The sequence below is a fragment of the Cebus imitator genome, unplaced genomic scaffold (assembly GCF_001604975.1).
Source record: "Cebus imitator isolate Cc_AM_T3 unplaced genomic scaffold, Cebus_imitator-1.0 Scaffold51, whole genome shotgun sequence".
Lineage (NCBI taxonomy): Eukaryota > Metazoa > Chordata > Mammalia > Primates > Cebidae > Cebus > Cebus imitator.
The window spans coordinates 6,063,653-6,079,090 of NW_016107366.1; the positions used below are offsets into that span (position 1 = coordinate 6,063,653).

At 36.1% G+C, this 15,438-nt stretch overlaps 1 protein-coding gene across 1 annotated transcript in view; it reads left to right on the plus strand.

Moving 5' to 3' along the window:
• Positions 1-15,438, plus strand: part of ERP44 (endoplasmic reticulum protein 44) — a 91,668-nt gene that overhangs the window by 73,475 nt on the left and 2,755 nt on the right. Inside the window, exons 9-10 of the mRNA XM_017527803.2 lie at positions 991-1,102; positions 2,018-2,159. Of these exons, the coding sequence (XP_017383292.1) occupies positions 991-1,102; positions 2,018-2,159 (254 nt within the window). The remainder of the gene's footprint in view (positions 1-990; positions 1,103-2,017; positions 2,160-15,438) is intronic.

Genomic DNA, 15,438 nt, shown 5'->3' on the forward strand with positions numbered 1-15,438 from the left:
GAGGCATAATAATTGATCTTATATACAAGTGAAACATGGAGATGATAACCAGAAGAAAACATAATCCTGTAAAAAAGGTCCCAGTGTCAGTTTTTTTTAAGAATAAAAGACATTTGTACTTTCTGCTGAGGTAGTTCCTAAATGAATGGAGAGATCCTCAAAAGGATAGTTGATGAAAATAATTTTGTTATGAGACCCTTTCCGGACTTTTTCTGATAAGTCAAAACTTAGCATTTGTTGGGGAGAATAAATGATTAAACCTGTCTGCATATCACATTTCATTTAATCATGTCTACCCACTGGATTCTCCAATTACAACATTAAAAATTTTAATAGCACTTTATAATATTCAAGGTGCTTTTGTGTGTGTATAAAGAGGTATATAAAAATATATAGGGGCAAGTATTTATTAATAATGTTAATTGTATATCAGTTGAAAATAAAATAATAGGGTTTTTGTCTTTTATCCTGGATAAAACACTTCAGCTTTGGGTAAGTTTTATATGTAAGTGTATTGGTTTTCACAACCTTAGAATAAGTATAAGTTTGCAAATCAGATTTATTATTGCTGATATACTCAGTTTTCAGTGTTACTTGTGAAGACTGAAAATACTAGTCATGTTTACCTAAAATTAACACCTTGGTAAAGAACCAGCATAGTTCAACTCTATATGTCATGAGTTCAACAGCCTATCCCTGAAGCCTCATATCCCATACTTGCTAATAGACAGTGGTTTCTTTAAGCCAGATCAGTGTCTGCAGCGAAGCAGGGCCTATGGGTCTTCTGACTTCCTGGGTACTTGGGGTGGGGAGGGGAGTAAATTCAATCTTCTGTTCATGCTAATGTTTATTCACACCACTGGGCCTTTCTTTCCCCCCTGGGATATTGCAGCTATTACATGGGTTGGGTTCAAAATTGTTCCTACCTAGAAAATAGCTACAATGGAATGCAGAAGCCTGATAATTCTCATTGAATGCTTCTCTCTACAGGAATTGACAGAAGAAGGACTGCCTTTTCTCATCCTCTTTCACATGAAAGAAGATACAGAAAGTTTAGAAATATTCCAGAATGAAGTAGCTCGGCAATTAATAAGTGAAAAAGGTAGACAGATTAAGGTGTTTATTTTCATCATTTCTTTCTCTCCTTTTTTTTTTTCCCCTTTCATCTTCTCCCCTCTCATTACTTTCAAATCACAAACATATTTCGGTTGAACACTAATTTTAACATTTACATTCAAATGTGAGGGTAAAGAGGCATTAGCAGAGAGATAATATGAAGTAGTGTTTTTTGTTAGTTTGTTTTCTGACTATTACTATTTTGAAGAGAAAAATAGCATGAAAAGCAGGGTCATGAATTAATATTAGTTCTGGGTACTTTCTTTCATTGCTTGTCTGACTCCCTTTCCAATGGCCATTCCCAGAGAGATTGCTGAGAGAGCTTACACAGTCTGATTAACATTTATTTCTAAATGAAAGAAAGTTGAGTAGTTGTCTGTGGATTTCTCCAAAGCATTTAATGGAATTTGAGTTATCTCCAGCTTCTCCTCTGTAGTTAGGGAAGAAAGTAAAACAAAATAAAGATACTGTATAGAACTGCCCATTTTAGTCACCTGCTATTTTGCAGGTTGAATTAGACTAAAAATCAACCAGTATGACTGGAATAGGCTGGAATGAAAATGGTTCCATGAGAATGGCTCGTATATCAATTTGAGCTTCCTGCCTAGAACCTGGTAATCTACAAAGTAAATGATTGCCCATTTAAGGAAAGTAAAAAATTCATTATAGCCATCAAATTTGGGTTAAGTCAATATGATTTCTAAGAAGGTATACTCCATGCCCTAAGAACTAAAAGCCTACCTCTTAAGTGTCATAATATTTAGGTTTTAGTTTTTCTGATCTGTATTACACTTAAGAATGTTGAGTTTTTTTTAGTATGTCAAGTTTCGTAAGCTTGCAATCTTACGAAAATATAATCAAGAAAATCAATTTACCTCTTAGGTTTCTATTTCTTTTAAAGGTACAATAAACTTTTTACATGCCGATTGTGACAAATTTAGACATCCTCTTCTGCACATACAGAAAACTCCAGCAGATTGTCCTGTAATCGCTATTGACAGCTTTAGGCATATGTATGTGTTTGGAGACTTCAAAGATGTACTGTAAGTATTCATTTTGTTTTTTAAAAATTACTGATATGTGTCTCAAAAATGAACTTAAAATAGTTGTTTGAATATTTTAAATAATCCTATGTTGGAACTGTAAGACTTTGTTAACTGGATGGGAGAGGTTTGGGTGACTGCTGATTCTTTTCACTATAGAGTGTGGTGTAATTGTGAACATTTATGATATACCCCTGTAGAAATACCAACATTAAGTGATTGGGGGTGATAATGAATGCTTGGGTGATTCATGATTAATGCTTAGGAATCAATCTCTCAAAGAAAATTTATGTCTTATAAGAAATTAGCTCTTCATTGAGTTTGGTCTTTGCCAAGCACATCAAGAAAAATAGATTATAACCTTAGGCTAGGGTAAAGGAAATTGGTAATATTGCTATCGATTCGTGACTACACCTAACAAGAATATTAGTAGTAGTAGTTATGAATTTTGCTATTACTAGGCATTTCTACGGCATCTAGCTATGAACTGTTCCAAGAATAGGTAAGCTTTCTGGTTTTATTATCAGATATTTATAGTATTAATATATGTATAAACTTTGTAGCTACTACAGATACTGAATTTTTGTCAACTTTGTGAGATGTTAAATACAGTGGTTAAAAATGTAATGTTTCTTATGAAAAATTTAAGCAATACAAGTATTCAAATTAGACATTTTAAAAATTCATTTAAATGCCATCTTTATCTCAAAAGGTTAAATTACACAGTTAGAGGGTGATTTTTAGTCCTATTGCAGAATGAATTACCCCACTAAATTGTAAATATTTCAATGGAGATGTGATTGTTTCATAGAAGATTCCCAATCCTAAAATTATGTAGGAAGCCTAGAATTGAGTCCTGCCTTGGGAAAGTCACTTAACTCTTCTGTTGTTGTTTCTTCATGTATTAAAAATGGCCATTGATACAACTTACCTAATGGGATTGTTATAAAAATTAATGGGAGATAATGATTATGTTATAAACCATAAAGTGGTAACAAATCTTTGTTGTTCTTACTTTACCTATGCTCAGAAAGATACTACTCAACCTATTAATTCATTAAATATTTAGCGAGCTCTTCTGTATGACAGACATTGTGCTAAGAACCAAGGGTTTAAAGTTTATTGAAACTGGGTGCCTGCCCTCAAAGAACTCATAGCCAAGTGGAGGAAAGGGACAAGCAGGCAATTATGTTTTATTAAGGGATAAGTGCTCTGACAGAGATCAACAGAATATTATATGATCCAGGATTTCTGGAAATATTGATGCCCAAGGTAGGTACTAAAGTTTGACCAGAGGTGAGGAGGAGACAGGGCTTAGAGAAAAGTGACATTGGCAGGAACAAGTTCAAGGGCTGTTGGTGAATATAAATGGAAGGGTGAGTGCTGAGGGATGAGGTCAAGAGAAGTAACTCTGGAAGTTCTTATATGCTGTGTTAAGGAATTTTAACTCTATCCTGAAAACCATGAAGAGTCACTGAAAGGTTTTAATCAGGAAGTGACATAATCAGATTGTTTTTTAAAGATTATTCCTGGTGCAATTTGGAGAATAGATTAGAGGGGGTCAAAATAAAATCAGGGAGACTGTTCAGTAATCTAGTTGAGTTGATTATAAAAGTTAATCTCAATGGATGTCAGCAAGATGACAGAAAAGGACTTTTCATGTTCTTCTCCACACAGATACATCAATTTAAACATATATCCATGCACAAAAATACCTTCACGAGAGCTAAGGAAACCATGTCAGAGATTATGGTATCTGAGTGTAGCAAAGAAGTAATGCACTAAAGAGGCTAAAAAGGACAGATTTATACTGCTTACACCACCCTTCCCCCAGCCCCAGGCAACACAGTGCAGAGAGAGATACCCTTCATGTGGGGGAAGGAGAAGGATGTTAGCACTGAACTTTTCCTCAGACCCTAACACTTGGCTTGTCCTGGTAAAACCCAGTGCTCGTAAGGCTTCTGTGGCCCCAGACTCCAGGCTGGTACCCATGGACTGAGCATTCAGTCCCACCATGGTGCCAGGCTAGATCTTGAAGCCCCAAGCTGGATTCTAAAACTACAGGCTCCAGGCCTGCCTAGCAGACTCAATCTCTGGACCTACTCGAGCACCCGGCCAATCCCAGTGGCTCCAGGTTCCAAACCAGCTGTCCACAGCCCTGATCATCAGGCTAGCACCACAGACCCAGGGTTCAGGCTTATCCTAGTGATGGACCAGCCTCCATGGACCTAAGCTCTAGGACCACACTTGTGGACCCAGGTTTCAGACTGGCCCCTGAAGCCCTAGGACCCAGGCCAGCCTTTGCAGACCTGACCTCCAGGCCAGCACCTTGTACAGTCAGCCTCCAGGCCAACACAAGTGGACCCAGGCTCTAGCCAGACTTCACAGCCCTAGGCTTTTGGCCAGCCTCAGTGGCTTCAGACACCAGGCCAGCAACCATGACCACCCTACATTCCAGACCAGCTCTTGCAGACCCTGATTCCACACCTGCCCCAGTACTAGGCCAGCTGCAGGCTCCAAGGACCCAAGATACGGGTTTGGTCCAGTAGACACAGAATCAAAGTTCAGCCTAGCAGGCCCTGGTTCTAGGCCAGTCTCCAATGACTGAGGCTCCAGGACTACCTCTGCAGACCCAGGCTCCAGGCCACCCCTTGTGGACTCGACCCAGGCCTGCTCCCACAGACTCAGCCTGTCCCAGTAGACGCAGGCACCAGGCTTATCCCACTGTTTGGCTGGCCCCTGCAGACTCAGGCTCAAGGCCCACCCCAGTGCCAGGTGAGCCCTAGTGGATCCAGGCTTCAAGCCAACCTTCTTAGATGCAGGCCCATTCCATAGAACCAGGCAAGAGGTCCACCCCAGTGTATCCAAGTTTTAGGCTTACCTTGATGGACCCAGGCACCAAACTCACCCACCTGCTGATCCAGGCACTAGGTCAGCCAGTGTGAAGACTCGAGAGCAAGCCAAACTATGGACCACACCAGGCAGCTGGACTACAATCCCTGAATGGACTGACTAGTGAAAGGTTTTCCCAGACAAAGCCACTCAGAGACTGGAATAAGTCTCTATATCTTCAAATGCCTACACATAAATATAAAGCAACAAGAAATGAAAAACCAAGGAGACATAAACATAACACCAAAAGAACACAATAATCTCCCATAAGCTGACTCAAAGAAATGGAGATATATGAACTGCCTGACAAAGAATTCAGAATAATTGTTTTAAAAAGTAAGATCCATGAACTTCAAGAAAATACTGAAAAACAATTCAATAAAATCAGGAAAACAAGTTATCAAAATGAGTTTACCAGAGAGATTGAAATTATATATTTCTTAAAAATTAAATTCTGGAGCTGAAAAACAAAACAAATATATAGCTTTTTTGCATACAAAGAAGAAGAAAACAAAGAATGCAGAAAGTTTATGGACTTAATGGGATAGCACCAAAAGAGTAAATATTCAAGTTATAGGAATAAATGAATGAGAAAGGAGAAATAAAGGGGTAGAAAGCTTTAAAAAAAAAAAAAAACTGCAAATCTGAGGAAAGGTATAAGTATTTAGGTACAGGAAGGTCAAAGACCTCCAATCAGATTTAGGCCAAAGACCACACCAACACATAATCAAACTATTGAAAATCAAGGATAAAGAGAAGATTCTGAAAGCAGCAAGAGAAAAGCAAATAACATGTAAAGGAGTTCCAGTACAGCTAGCAGCAGTTTCCTCTGCAGAATCCTTATAGACCAGAGAGAGTGGGATAATTATGTTCAAAGTGCTTAAGGAAGAAAACTGCCAACCAGCAATATTATATTAATACCTAGCAAAGCTATCCTTCAGAAATGAAAGAGAGCTAAAGACTTTCCCAGACAAACAAAAGCTGAAGGAGTTCATTCCCATCAGACCTGTCTTAAAAGGAATGCTAAAAGGGAGTTCTTCAGGCTGAAAGAAAAGGACAGTAAGTAATAAAATGAAAATATGAAAGTATAAAATTCTGGTGAAAGTAAGTATACAGTCAAATTGGCAATATTCTAAGCCTGTAATGGTGGTATATAAATCACTTATGGCTTTGGTATGAAGGATAGAAGACAAAACTATTAATAGCTAAAATGATTTTAGGGATACACAATATAAAAAGATGTAAATTATGACACCAGAATTTAAAATATGAGGAGGGTAGAGTAAAAGTGTAGTTTTTTTTTTTTTTAAAGGTGATTAAAGTTTTTATCAGCTTAAAATAACCTGTTATGAGCACAGGACACAGTGAAACAATACACAAAATAAAATTTTTAAAACCCTGTTATATTTTATGTATATTTCATGGTAACCACAAAGCAAAAAACATTAGTAAATACACAAAAGATAAAAATTAAGGAATAAAGCGTATCATTAGAAAAAATGACCTAATCACAAAGGAAGACAAGAAGAGAGGAAGAAAGCAACAAAGGATCTACAAAACAACCAGTAAACAGTTAACAAAATGGCAGTAGTAAGTCTTTACCCATCAATAATTATTTTGATAAATAAATATTTATCAAAAAAATATTATCAATAATTATGTAAATGGCTTAAATTCTCCAACCAAAAGACACAGAGTGGCTGAATGGATAAAAAACCAATACCCAACTACAAATTGCCTACAAGAGATTCACTTCACCTATTAGGGACACAGGTAGTTTAAAAGTGAAGGGAGGCAAAAAGATATTCTGGACATATGGAAACCAACAGAGAGCAGGGCAGCTATAATTATATAGTATTTAAATAAAAAACTAAAACAAGGTCATTATATAATGATAAAGGGGTCACTTTAGCAAGAGGATATAGTAATTATATATTCACCCAACATTGGAACACCAAAATATATAAAGAAAATAGTAATATATATGAGAGGAGATTATAACACAGTAATAGTAGAGGACTTCCATACCCTGCTTTCAGCAATGGCCGGATCATCCGGACAGAAAAATAGGGAAATTTTGGACTTAAACTGTTTTAGATCAAATGGACCTAACATATAGACATATATAGAACATTCTATTCAACTGAAGCAAGACACACATTCTTCTCAAGTGCCCATGGAACATTCTCCAGGATAGATCACATGTTAAGCCACAAACAAGTCTTACCAAATTTAAGAAGATTAAAATTGTATCAAATATCTTTCCTGACCACAATGGTATGAAGCTAGGAATTGGTAACAGGGAGTAAATTGGAAAATTCACAAATACCTGGAAATTAAACATGCTCCTGAACAACCAGTGGAGCAAAGAAGAAATTAAAAGGGAAATTTTAAGTTATCTTGTGAAAAATGAAAATGGAAATACAACATACCAAACAAAACTTATGGGAAGCAGCAAAAATCATTTTAGGAAGGAAGTTTTATAGCAATAAACACCTACATCAGAAAACAAGAAAGATCTCAAACAACCTAATATTACATCCCAAGGAACTAGAAAAAGAAGAACTAAATCCAAATTTAGCAGAAGGAAGGAAATAATGAAGATGAGAAGAAATAAATGAAATTGAGCTTGGAAAACAATAGAAAAGACTAACAAAACTATAGGCTAGGAGAGGGATAGCATTAGGAGAAATACCTAATGTAGATGACAGGGTGATGGATGCAGCAAACCACCATGGCACATGTATAACTATGTGACAAACCTGCACATGCTGCACATGTACCCCAGAACTAAAGTATAATAATAATAATAAAAGATAAAATTTAAAAACTTTTAGCTAGAAGAAAAGAGAGAAGACTCAAAAAATAAGAAATGAAAGAGGAGACATTACAACTGATACACAGAAATGCAAAAGGATAAGAGACTACAATAAATAATTATGTGTTAACAAATTAACAACCTAGAAGAAAATACTAGATACATATAGTCTACCAAGGCTGAATCATGAAACAGAAAATCTGAACAGACCAATAGCAACCAGTAACAAATAAGAGATTGAATCAGTAATGAAGTCTCCCATCAAAGAAAAGCCCAGGACCTGATGACCATTCCTTCTAAAACTACTGAAAAATTGAAGAAGGGAGAAACTTTTTTTTTTTTTTTTAATACGGGATCTTGCTTTATCACCCAGGCTGGTGTGCAGTGGTGCAGTCATAACTCACTGCAGAGGTAATCCCACTTCAAGCCTCCCAAGTTGGTGAGACTACAGGCATGTGCCACCATGCCAAGCTAATTTTTTTTTACTTTTTGTAGAGATGGAGTCTTGCTGTTTTCCAGGCTCGTTTCAAGTTCCTGGCCTGGCCTCAAGTAATCCTCTCATTTAGGGCCTTACAAAGCACTGGGATTATAGACATGAGCCGCTGTGCCAACCTGAGAGAACACTTTTAAACACATTCAAAGCCAGACTAGGACACTACAAGAAAGGAAAATTACAGGTTAATATCCTTGATGAACATAGATGTAAAAGTCCTCAACAAAATCCTAGCAAACTAGAGACCCTGGTTATGGTCAACTGATTTTTGACAAAAGTACAAAGAACACACAATAGGGAAAAGAGAATCTCTTCAATAAATGGAGCTGGGAAAAGTGGGGGGAAACTGGATATCCACATGCAGAAGAATGAAGTTAGACCGTTATCTCACCCCATATACAAACATCATCCCAAAATAGATTAAAGACATTAACATAAGACCTGAAATTTTAAGAGTAGTAGAAGAAAACAGGGGAAAGCTTCATGACATTAGTCTGGGCCACAAATTTTTGGATATGACCCCAAAAGCACAAGCAATAAAAGCAAAAATAGAAAAATCAGATTACATCGAACTCAAAAGCTTTAGCACAGTGAAGGAAATAATCTACAAAGTGAAAAAAATAACCTACAGAATAGGAAAAAGTATTTGCAAGCCATACATCTGATGAGGGGTTAATACGCAAAAAATAGATAAAGAATCCAAACAAATAGTAAGAAAACAACCTGATTGAAAATGGGTAAGGCATCTGAATAAACATTTCTCAAAAGAAGACACACAAGTGGCCAATAGATACATGAAAAAGTGCTCAACATCACTAATCATCAGAGATGTTAGAATGGTATCTTGAACAACCCACAGAAAATCTTCACAATCTATACATCTGACAAAGGACTAATATCCAGAATCAACAACGAACTCAAATCAGTAAGAAAAACAATCCCATCAAAAAGTGGGCTAAGGACATGAATAGACAATTCTCAAAAGAAGATATTCAAATAGCCAACAAACCTATGAAAAAATGCTCAACATCACTAATGATCAGGGAAGTGCAAATCGAAACTACAGTGCAATACTACCTTACTTCTGCAAGAATGGCCATAGTAAAAAAATAAAAAAAAACAGTAGATGTTGGTGTTGATGCAGAGATCAGGGAACACTTCTACACTGCTGGTAGAAATGTAAACTAGTACAGCCGCTATGGAAGACTGTGGCGATTCCTTAAAGAACTAAAAGTAGGACTACAATTTGATCCATCAATCCCACTACTGGGTATGTACCCAGAGGCAAAGAAGTCATTTATATGAAAAAGATACTTCACACGCATGTTTATAGCAGTATAATTCACAATTGCAAAATCATGGAACCAACCCAGGTGCCCATCAGTCAACAAGTGGATAAAGAAACTGTGATCACACACACACACACACACACACAGTGGAAATACTATAATTCACAATTGCAAAATCATGGAACCAACCCAGGTGCCCATCAGTCAACAAGTGGATACAGAAACTGTGATCACACACACACACACACACACAGTGGAATACTGCTCAGCCATAAAAAGGAATGGATTAACAGCATTTATATTGACCTAGACGAGATTGGAGACTATTTTCTAAGTGAAGTAACTCGGGAATGGAAAACCAAACATTGTAAGTTCTCACTGATATGTGGGAGCTAAGCTATGAAGACACAAAGGCATAAGTGATACAATGGACTTTGGGGACTTGGGGGGAATGGTGGGAGGGAGGTGAGGGATAAAAGACTAAAAATAAGGTGCATTGTATACTGCTTGGGTGATGGGTACACCAGAATCTTACAAGTCACCGCTAAAGATACTTACTGATGTAACCAAATACCACCTGTACCCCAATAACCTATGGGGGGAAAAAAAGAATTATGTCTTTGTTCAGCTGTAAAGGAATACCTGAGGCTGGGTAATTTATAAAGAAAAGAGGTTTATTTAGCTTATCGTTCTGCAGGCTGTAGAAGAAGCATGACACCTGCATCCATGTAGCTTCTGGTGAGGGCTTTTATGCTGCCTTAAAAGATGGCAGAGAAAGTCAAAGTGGAAGTGGGCACATGCAGAGATGCCAAACCTGAGGGGCGTCCTGGCTTTGTAACAATCCACTCTCACAGGAACTAATTCAATCCCAGCAAAACTAATCCCATCTCACTAGAGCTAGAACTCAACTACCATGAGAATGGCACCAAGCCATTCATGAGGGATCTGCCTCCGTGACCCAAATACCTCTCATTAGGTCCGACCTACCAGCACCTCCATGTTGGGAATAAAATTTCAAAATGAGATTTGGTGGAGACAGACCAACCATATACAGACCATAGCAGGTGACTATTATAAAAGAGACAAAAGTGGTGGTGAGGATGTGTTAAAAAAATAAATAAACGGAACTCTTGCACACTGTTGGTGGAAATGTAGATTAGTATAGTCATTATGGAAAACACTACGGAGTTTCTTCAAAAAAGTAAAAATAGAACTACCCTATGATCCAGCAATTCCACTACTGGGTATCTATCTAAAAGATACAAAATCAGTATGTTGAAGAAATATCTGCATTCCTATGTTCACTGCAGCATTATTCACAATAGGCAAGATATGGAATCAATCTAAGCGTCTGTTTTCAGATGAATGGATAAAGAAAATGTGCTACATATACACAATTGAATACTATTCAACCTTAAAAAAGAATGAGATACTGTCATCTGCAACTACATGAATGAACCAGGAGGGAACAGTATGTTAAGTAAAATAAGCCAAGCACTGAAAGAGAAATATTGCATGATCTCACTTATATACAGAGTACTAAAAGTTGAACTCATAGAGGTAGAGAGTATCAGAGGCTGGGAGTTATGGAGATTGGGGAGATTTTTTAAAAAGGAAACTTCAGTCTTTTAAAGGGCATCTATAAAGGACCTACAGCTAATGTCATATCTAATGATAAAGGACCGAATGCCTTTCCTGTATGATAGAGAACTAGGCAAAGATGTCCAGTCTCACCACCTCTTTTCATATTGTACTGGAAATCTTAGCAAGTACAATAGAACAAGAAAATAAATGAAAGGCATTCAGACCCGAAATAAATAAAACTTTCTTTGTATACGACATGATTGTCTGTGTAGAAATTACCAGCAAATCTATTAAAAAGCTCCTAGAACTAATAGGTGATTTGAGCAGTATACAGGTTAACTTTTTAAAACATCACTTGTATTTCTATACAAGGACAATGAACAATTGGAAACCAGGATTTTTTTTTAAGCTCCATTTATAATAGCTCCAAAAGGAGGGGTAAAAAAAAAACTATCCCTCCTTTATAAATTTATAAAGGAGGGGTAGTTTTTTATAAAGTTATAAATCAAAACGTGCAGGATCTGTATGTTGAAAGTTACAAAATGCTGGTGAAGGAAGTCAAAGACAACCAAAATAAACAAGGAAGCATAGTGTATTCATGGATTACAACACTTGATACAGTCAAATTGACCAGTAAATTTAATGTGATCCCAGTCAAAATCTCATTGTAGATAACCAAATTCTAAAATTTATATGGAAAAGTTAAAACAAATAGCCAAAACATTTTTGAAAAAGAAACAAAGTTGGGGGACTCACATTATCTGGTGTTAAGACACAATATAAATCTAAGGTAATTAATACAGTGTAGTATTGGTGAAAGAGTAGGTACATAGAGCTATGGAAGAGAAGAAAGAAAGTCTAGAAATAGACATACAAATATGGTAATTGATTTTTTTAAAAGGTGAAAAGGCAATTCAGTGGAGAAAGGATAGTCTTTTCAACAGATGGTGCCAGACCAACTGAATGTCCTCATACCAAAAAAGAATTTTCTTCTATGAAAAATTAACTTAGAACTTATCATGCACCTATATGTAAGATAAAACTAGAAAACTCTTGGAAACAAACATAGGAGAAACTCTTTATGACCGGGGGTTTCACAGAGTTCTTACAGTATCAAAAGCACTATCAATAAAAGAAAAAGATTGATAAATTGGTCTTCATCAAATTAAAAACTTTTGTTCTGTGAAAGATACTGATAGAATGTAAAGAAGATATATGGATAGCAGATAAACACACGTGAAAGGTGCTCAGCGTCGTTATATATTTTTTAGAATGCCTAAATTACTGATAATATGAGGTATTGGTGAGGATGTGGAACAGCTGGAAGTTTCATACATTGCTGGTGGATTACAGCATGATACAGCCACTCTAGAAAACAGTTTGGCAGTTTGCCTACCATATAACCTGGTATTTGTTCTAGACAGAGTTCACACAAACACTTGTGTACAAATGTTTGCAATAGTATTGCTGATAATCACCAGCATCTGGAAAGAACTTGAATGTCCTTGAATTGATGAATGAATAAACTAATTATATATCTACTTGATGGGATATACTCAGCAATGAATACAGGAACAGATCTTTTTGTAATACAAAAATAGATGAATGAATCTCAAATGCAATACGCTAAGTGAAAAAAGGCCATTCTTATAATTACATGTTCTATGATTTTGTGCAACATCATAGAAGGTCAGCAGTTGTCAGGGGTTGTGGGAAAGGGGAAGGTCTGACTTAAAAAGGGTGTTGGAATTGTTCTGTACCTGGTTTGTGGAGTTGGTAGCAAAATGCTATGCACATGTTAAAACTCATAAAACTAAGCCTAAAAAAGTGAATTCTGCTGTATATAAATTTTAGGAAATAATAAAAATACTTACTACCTTGTATGCATTTGTCAAAGTTTGTTCATACACTTAACATTTGTGTATTTCACTGTCGAAATTTTGTCTCACCTAAAAATAAAGAATTGTAAATAAAGTAACTGTAGGATGGGAAACACTTAGGTGTTCTAATTAGAACAGTTTTACCCTAAAGTGTGATATATATAATTTATTTATTATGGTAAGGGCTCATTTATTTTCCTGCTTAGGAGATTACCATGTTGTCTGTTTTCTTGACAATTTATTGTTGATTTACTGAATGTTACTTCTTAATAATGACGGCTAGTTTCTGGCCACAAGCTAGATAAGAGCTCTTTTATAATCTGTTTTTTCTACTGCATCAATTCAGATTCCTCGGATCTCTCGTCTTTTCCTTTTGCACACAATTTTTTCTTTCATCTGTTGACAAGGGAAAAAAAATCAACTTGGAAAAATGTGTTTTGAATGTTTTCAATGAATTTGTCACATTTAAGATTTAATCATTCATAAATTATTTATTGACTAGAAGAAGCAGTTCACACTGTATTCGTTGTGATAATCTTTGGGCCTCATAAAACAAACCACCAAAAGCTTTATCTTAAACACTATAGACCATTTGTGATGCTATGAATTGAATGGATATATTTGACCACTTGCTGTGGGTGACAGATGATGTCAGATTAAATTTAAATTGATCTCCTCTCAATGTTTATCTCTGGTGCATGTGCAATTACTTCAGCACCAGAGAACCTTTCAGAGGCATTCTGTCAATACAGCTACCTGACAGTCATTTGTATTTGTAAACTGTGCATTTGGCACCTGCTGGTCTCTGTTGCATTGGAGCTAGTGGGGAGCCAAAATGGGTATACAATGAAGTTTTTGGTTGGTACATCTCAGTGGGAGTTATTGAAGGGAAGAAACAACACTTCCGGGACCTCAGGAGAGGATAAAAAAAAAAAGAAACTGGTAATACTAACTACAAGCCAGCTATTCTTTGCTACCAAAAACAAAAAATAATGGTTTTAAAAGTCAATCAATTCTACCCAAGGAATTAAAGTGTATGTGGACCTGCATTTTAATTCTTGTAACAGAATGAAAAAGTGTTTCTATGTAAAATATATAATTTTTAAAGCACCAAGATCTCAGTTAGAAGGCAGACCATTCATATGAACAGAAATGTAAATACAATCAATGAAAAAAATGCTTAATTTGTGAACAAATGTAAATTAAAATGCAGGTATCTTTTCCTTATAAAATTTACAAAACCAATTTTAATTTTAAAAAGACAAACATGCTGGCAAGACTTTAAAGAACAAATAGGTGAACAGATAGTAAAAGCCGATGATGTTCTGTAGGTATAATTTGCTCACACTTGGTGAAAAGCTCTTATTCGTTAACCCAGTAATCCTACTTTATTGTATACAACTCGAGGAAATATTTCAAAGAAGAAAGCCTGATATATAAATTTGCTTAGCTCAGTATGGTGTTTTCTGCTACAGTGCATATTTCTGTGCTGCAGATTTGCTCATACATAACTGGTAATTAAGAGAATAATGTCCACAGAAAGCAAAGTTGTGTCGGTTCATATATCATTATCCTCCGAGTGTCCAGAAGCCATCAGAATAAGCTTTGTCATAAAGAGAATGGCATAGGAGTATATGAAGACCTCCAAAACAAAACAACTGAGAGTCCTGGGGAAGTGCCTTTCTTAGTGTAAATAAAAGCTAGTTTAATGATCTTCAGAAGTGCTTTGCTTTTCACAGTGTTAAGCTATCCAGTGAAGTTGCATGTGTGGTTTGAAGGAGTTATGAAGACATTTTCCCATTTAGAAAAACAACATGAAGATGCTATGCCCTGGTTCAGGTTAATTTGATGAAATTGGTTTTTACTGTCTAGTGAATGCCCTCAAGGAACTGAACCTCAAAAGAGGGCTCACAAGCTTTATGTTAAGGCTGCAGAGGATCACCTGGTTGACACTAGGTTTCAATGCTGGTGCTAATATTGGATGGTGCTAATATTTTTGTTATAGCTTCTTAATGGTACTTTGGTTACAAAGCTGCACAGTTTTAAGTAGTTAGCCCCTAACTATTTTTCCATTGAGCCCTATTATTTTTAGTGTGATATTGCAGAACAAAAGGTTTTTTTAGTTACATGTATGTAATTTAGGAAAATATATAAGTGCCCATTAATAAAAAATGGTTAGGTAACTTAGGGTACAGCATCTTGATAGACTATAAGGTGCCTTAATGATAAGCATGGAAAATCTTCTATGAAACAAGTACAGGAATTGGAAAACAAAACTGAGTATCTGGATACTATGCTTACAACTGTGTAAAAATGTTTGACA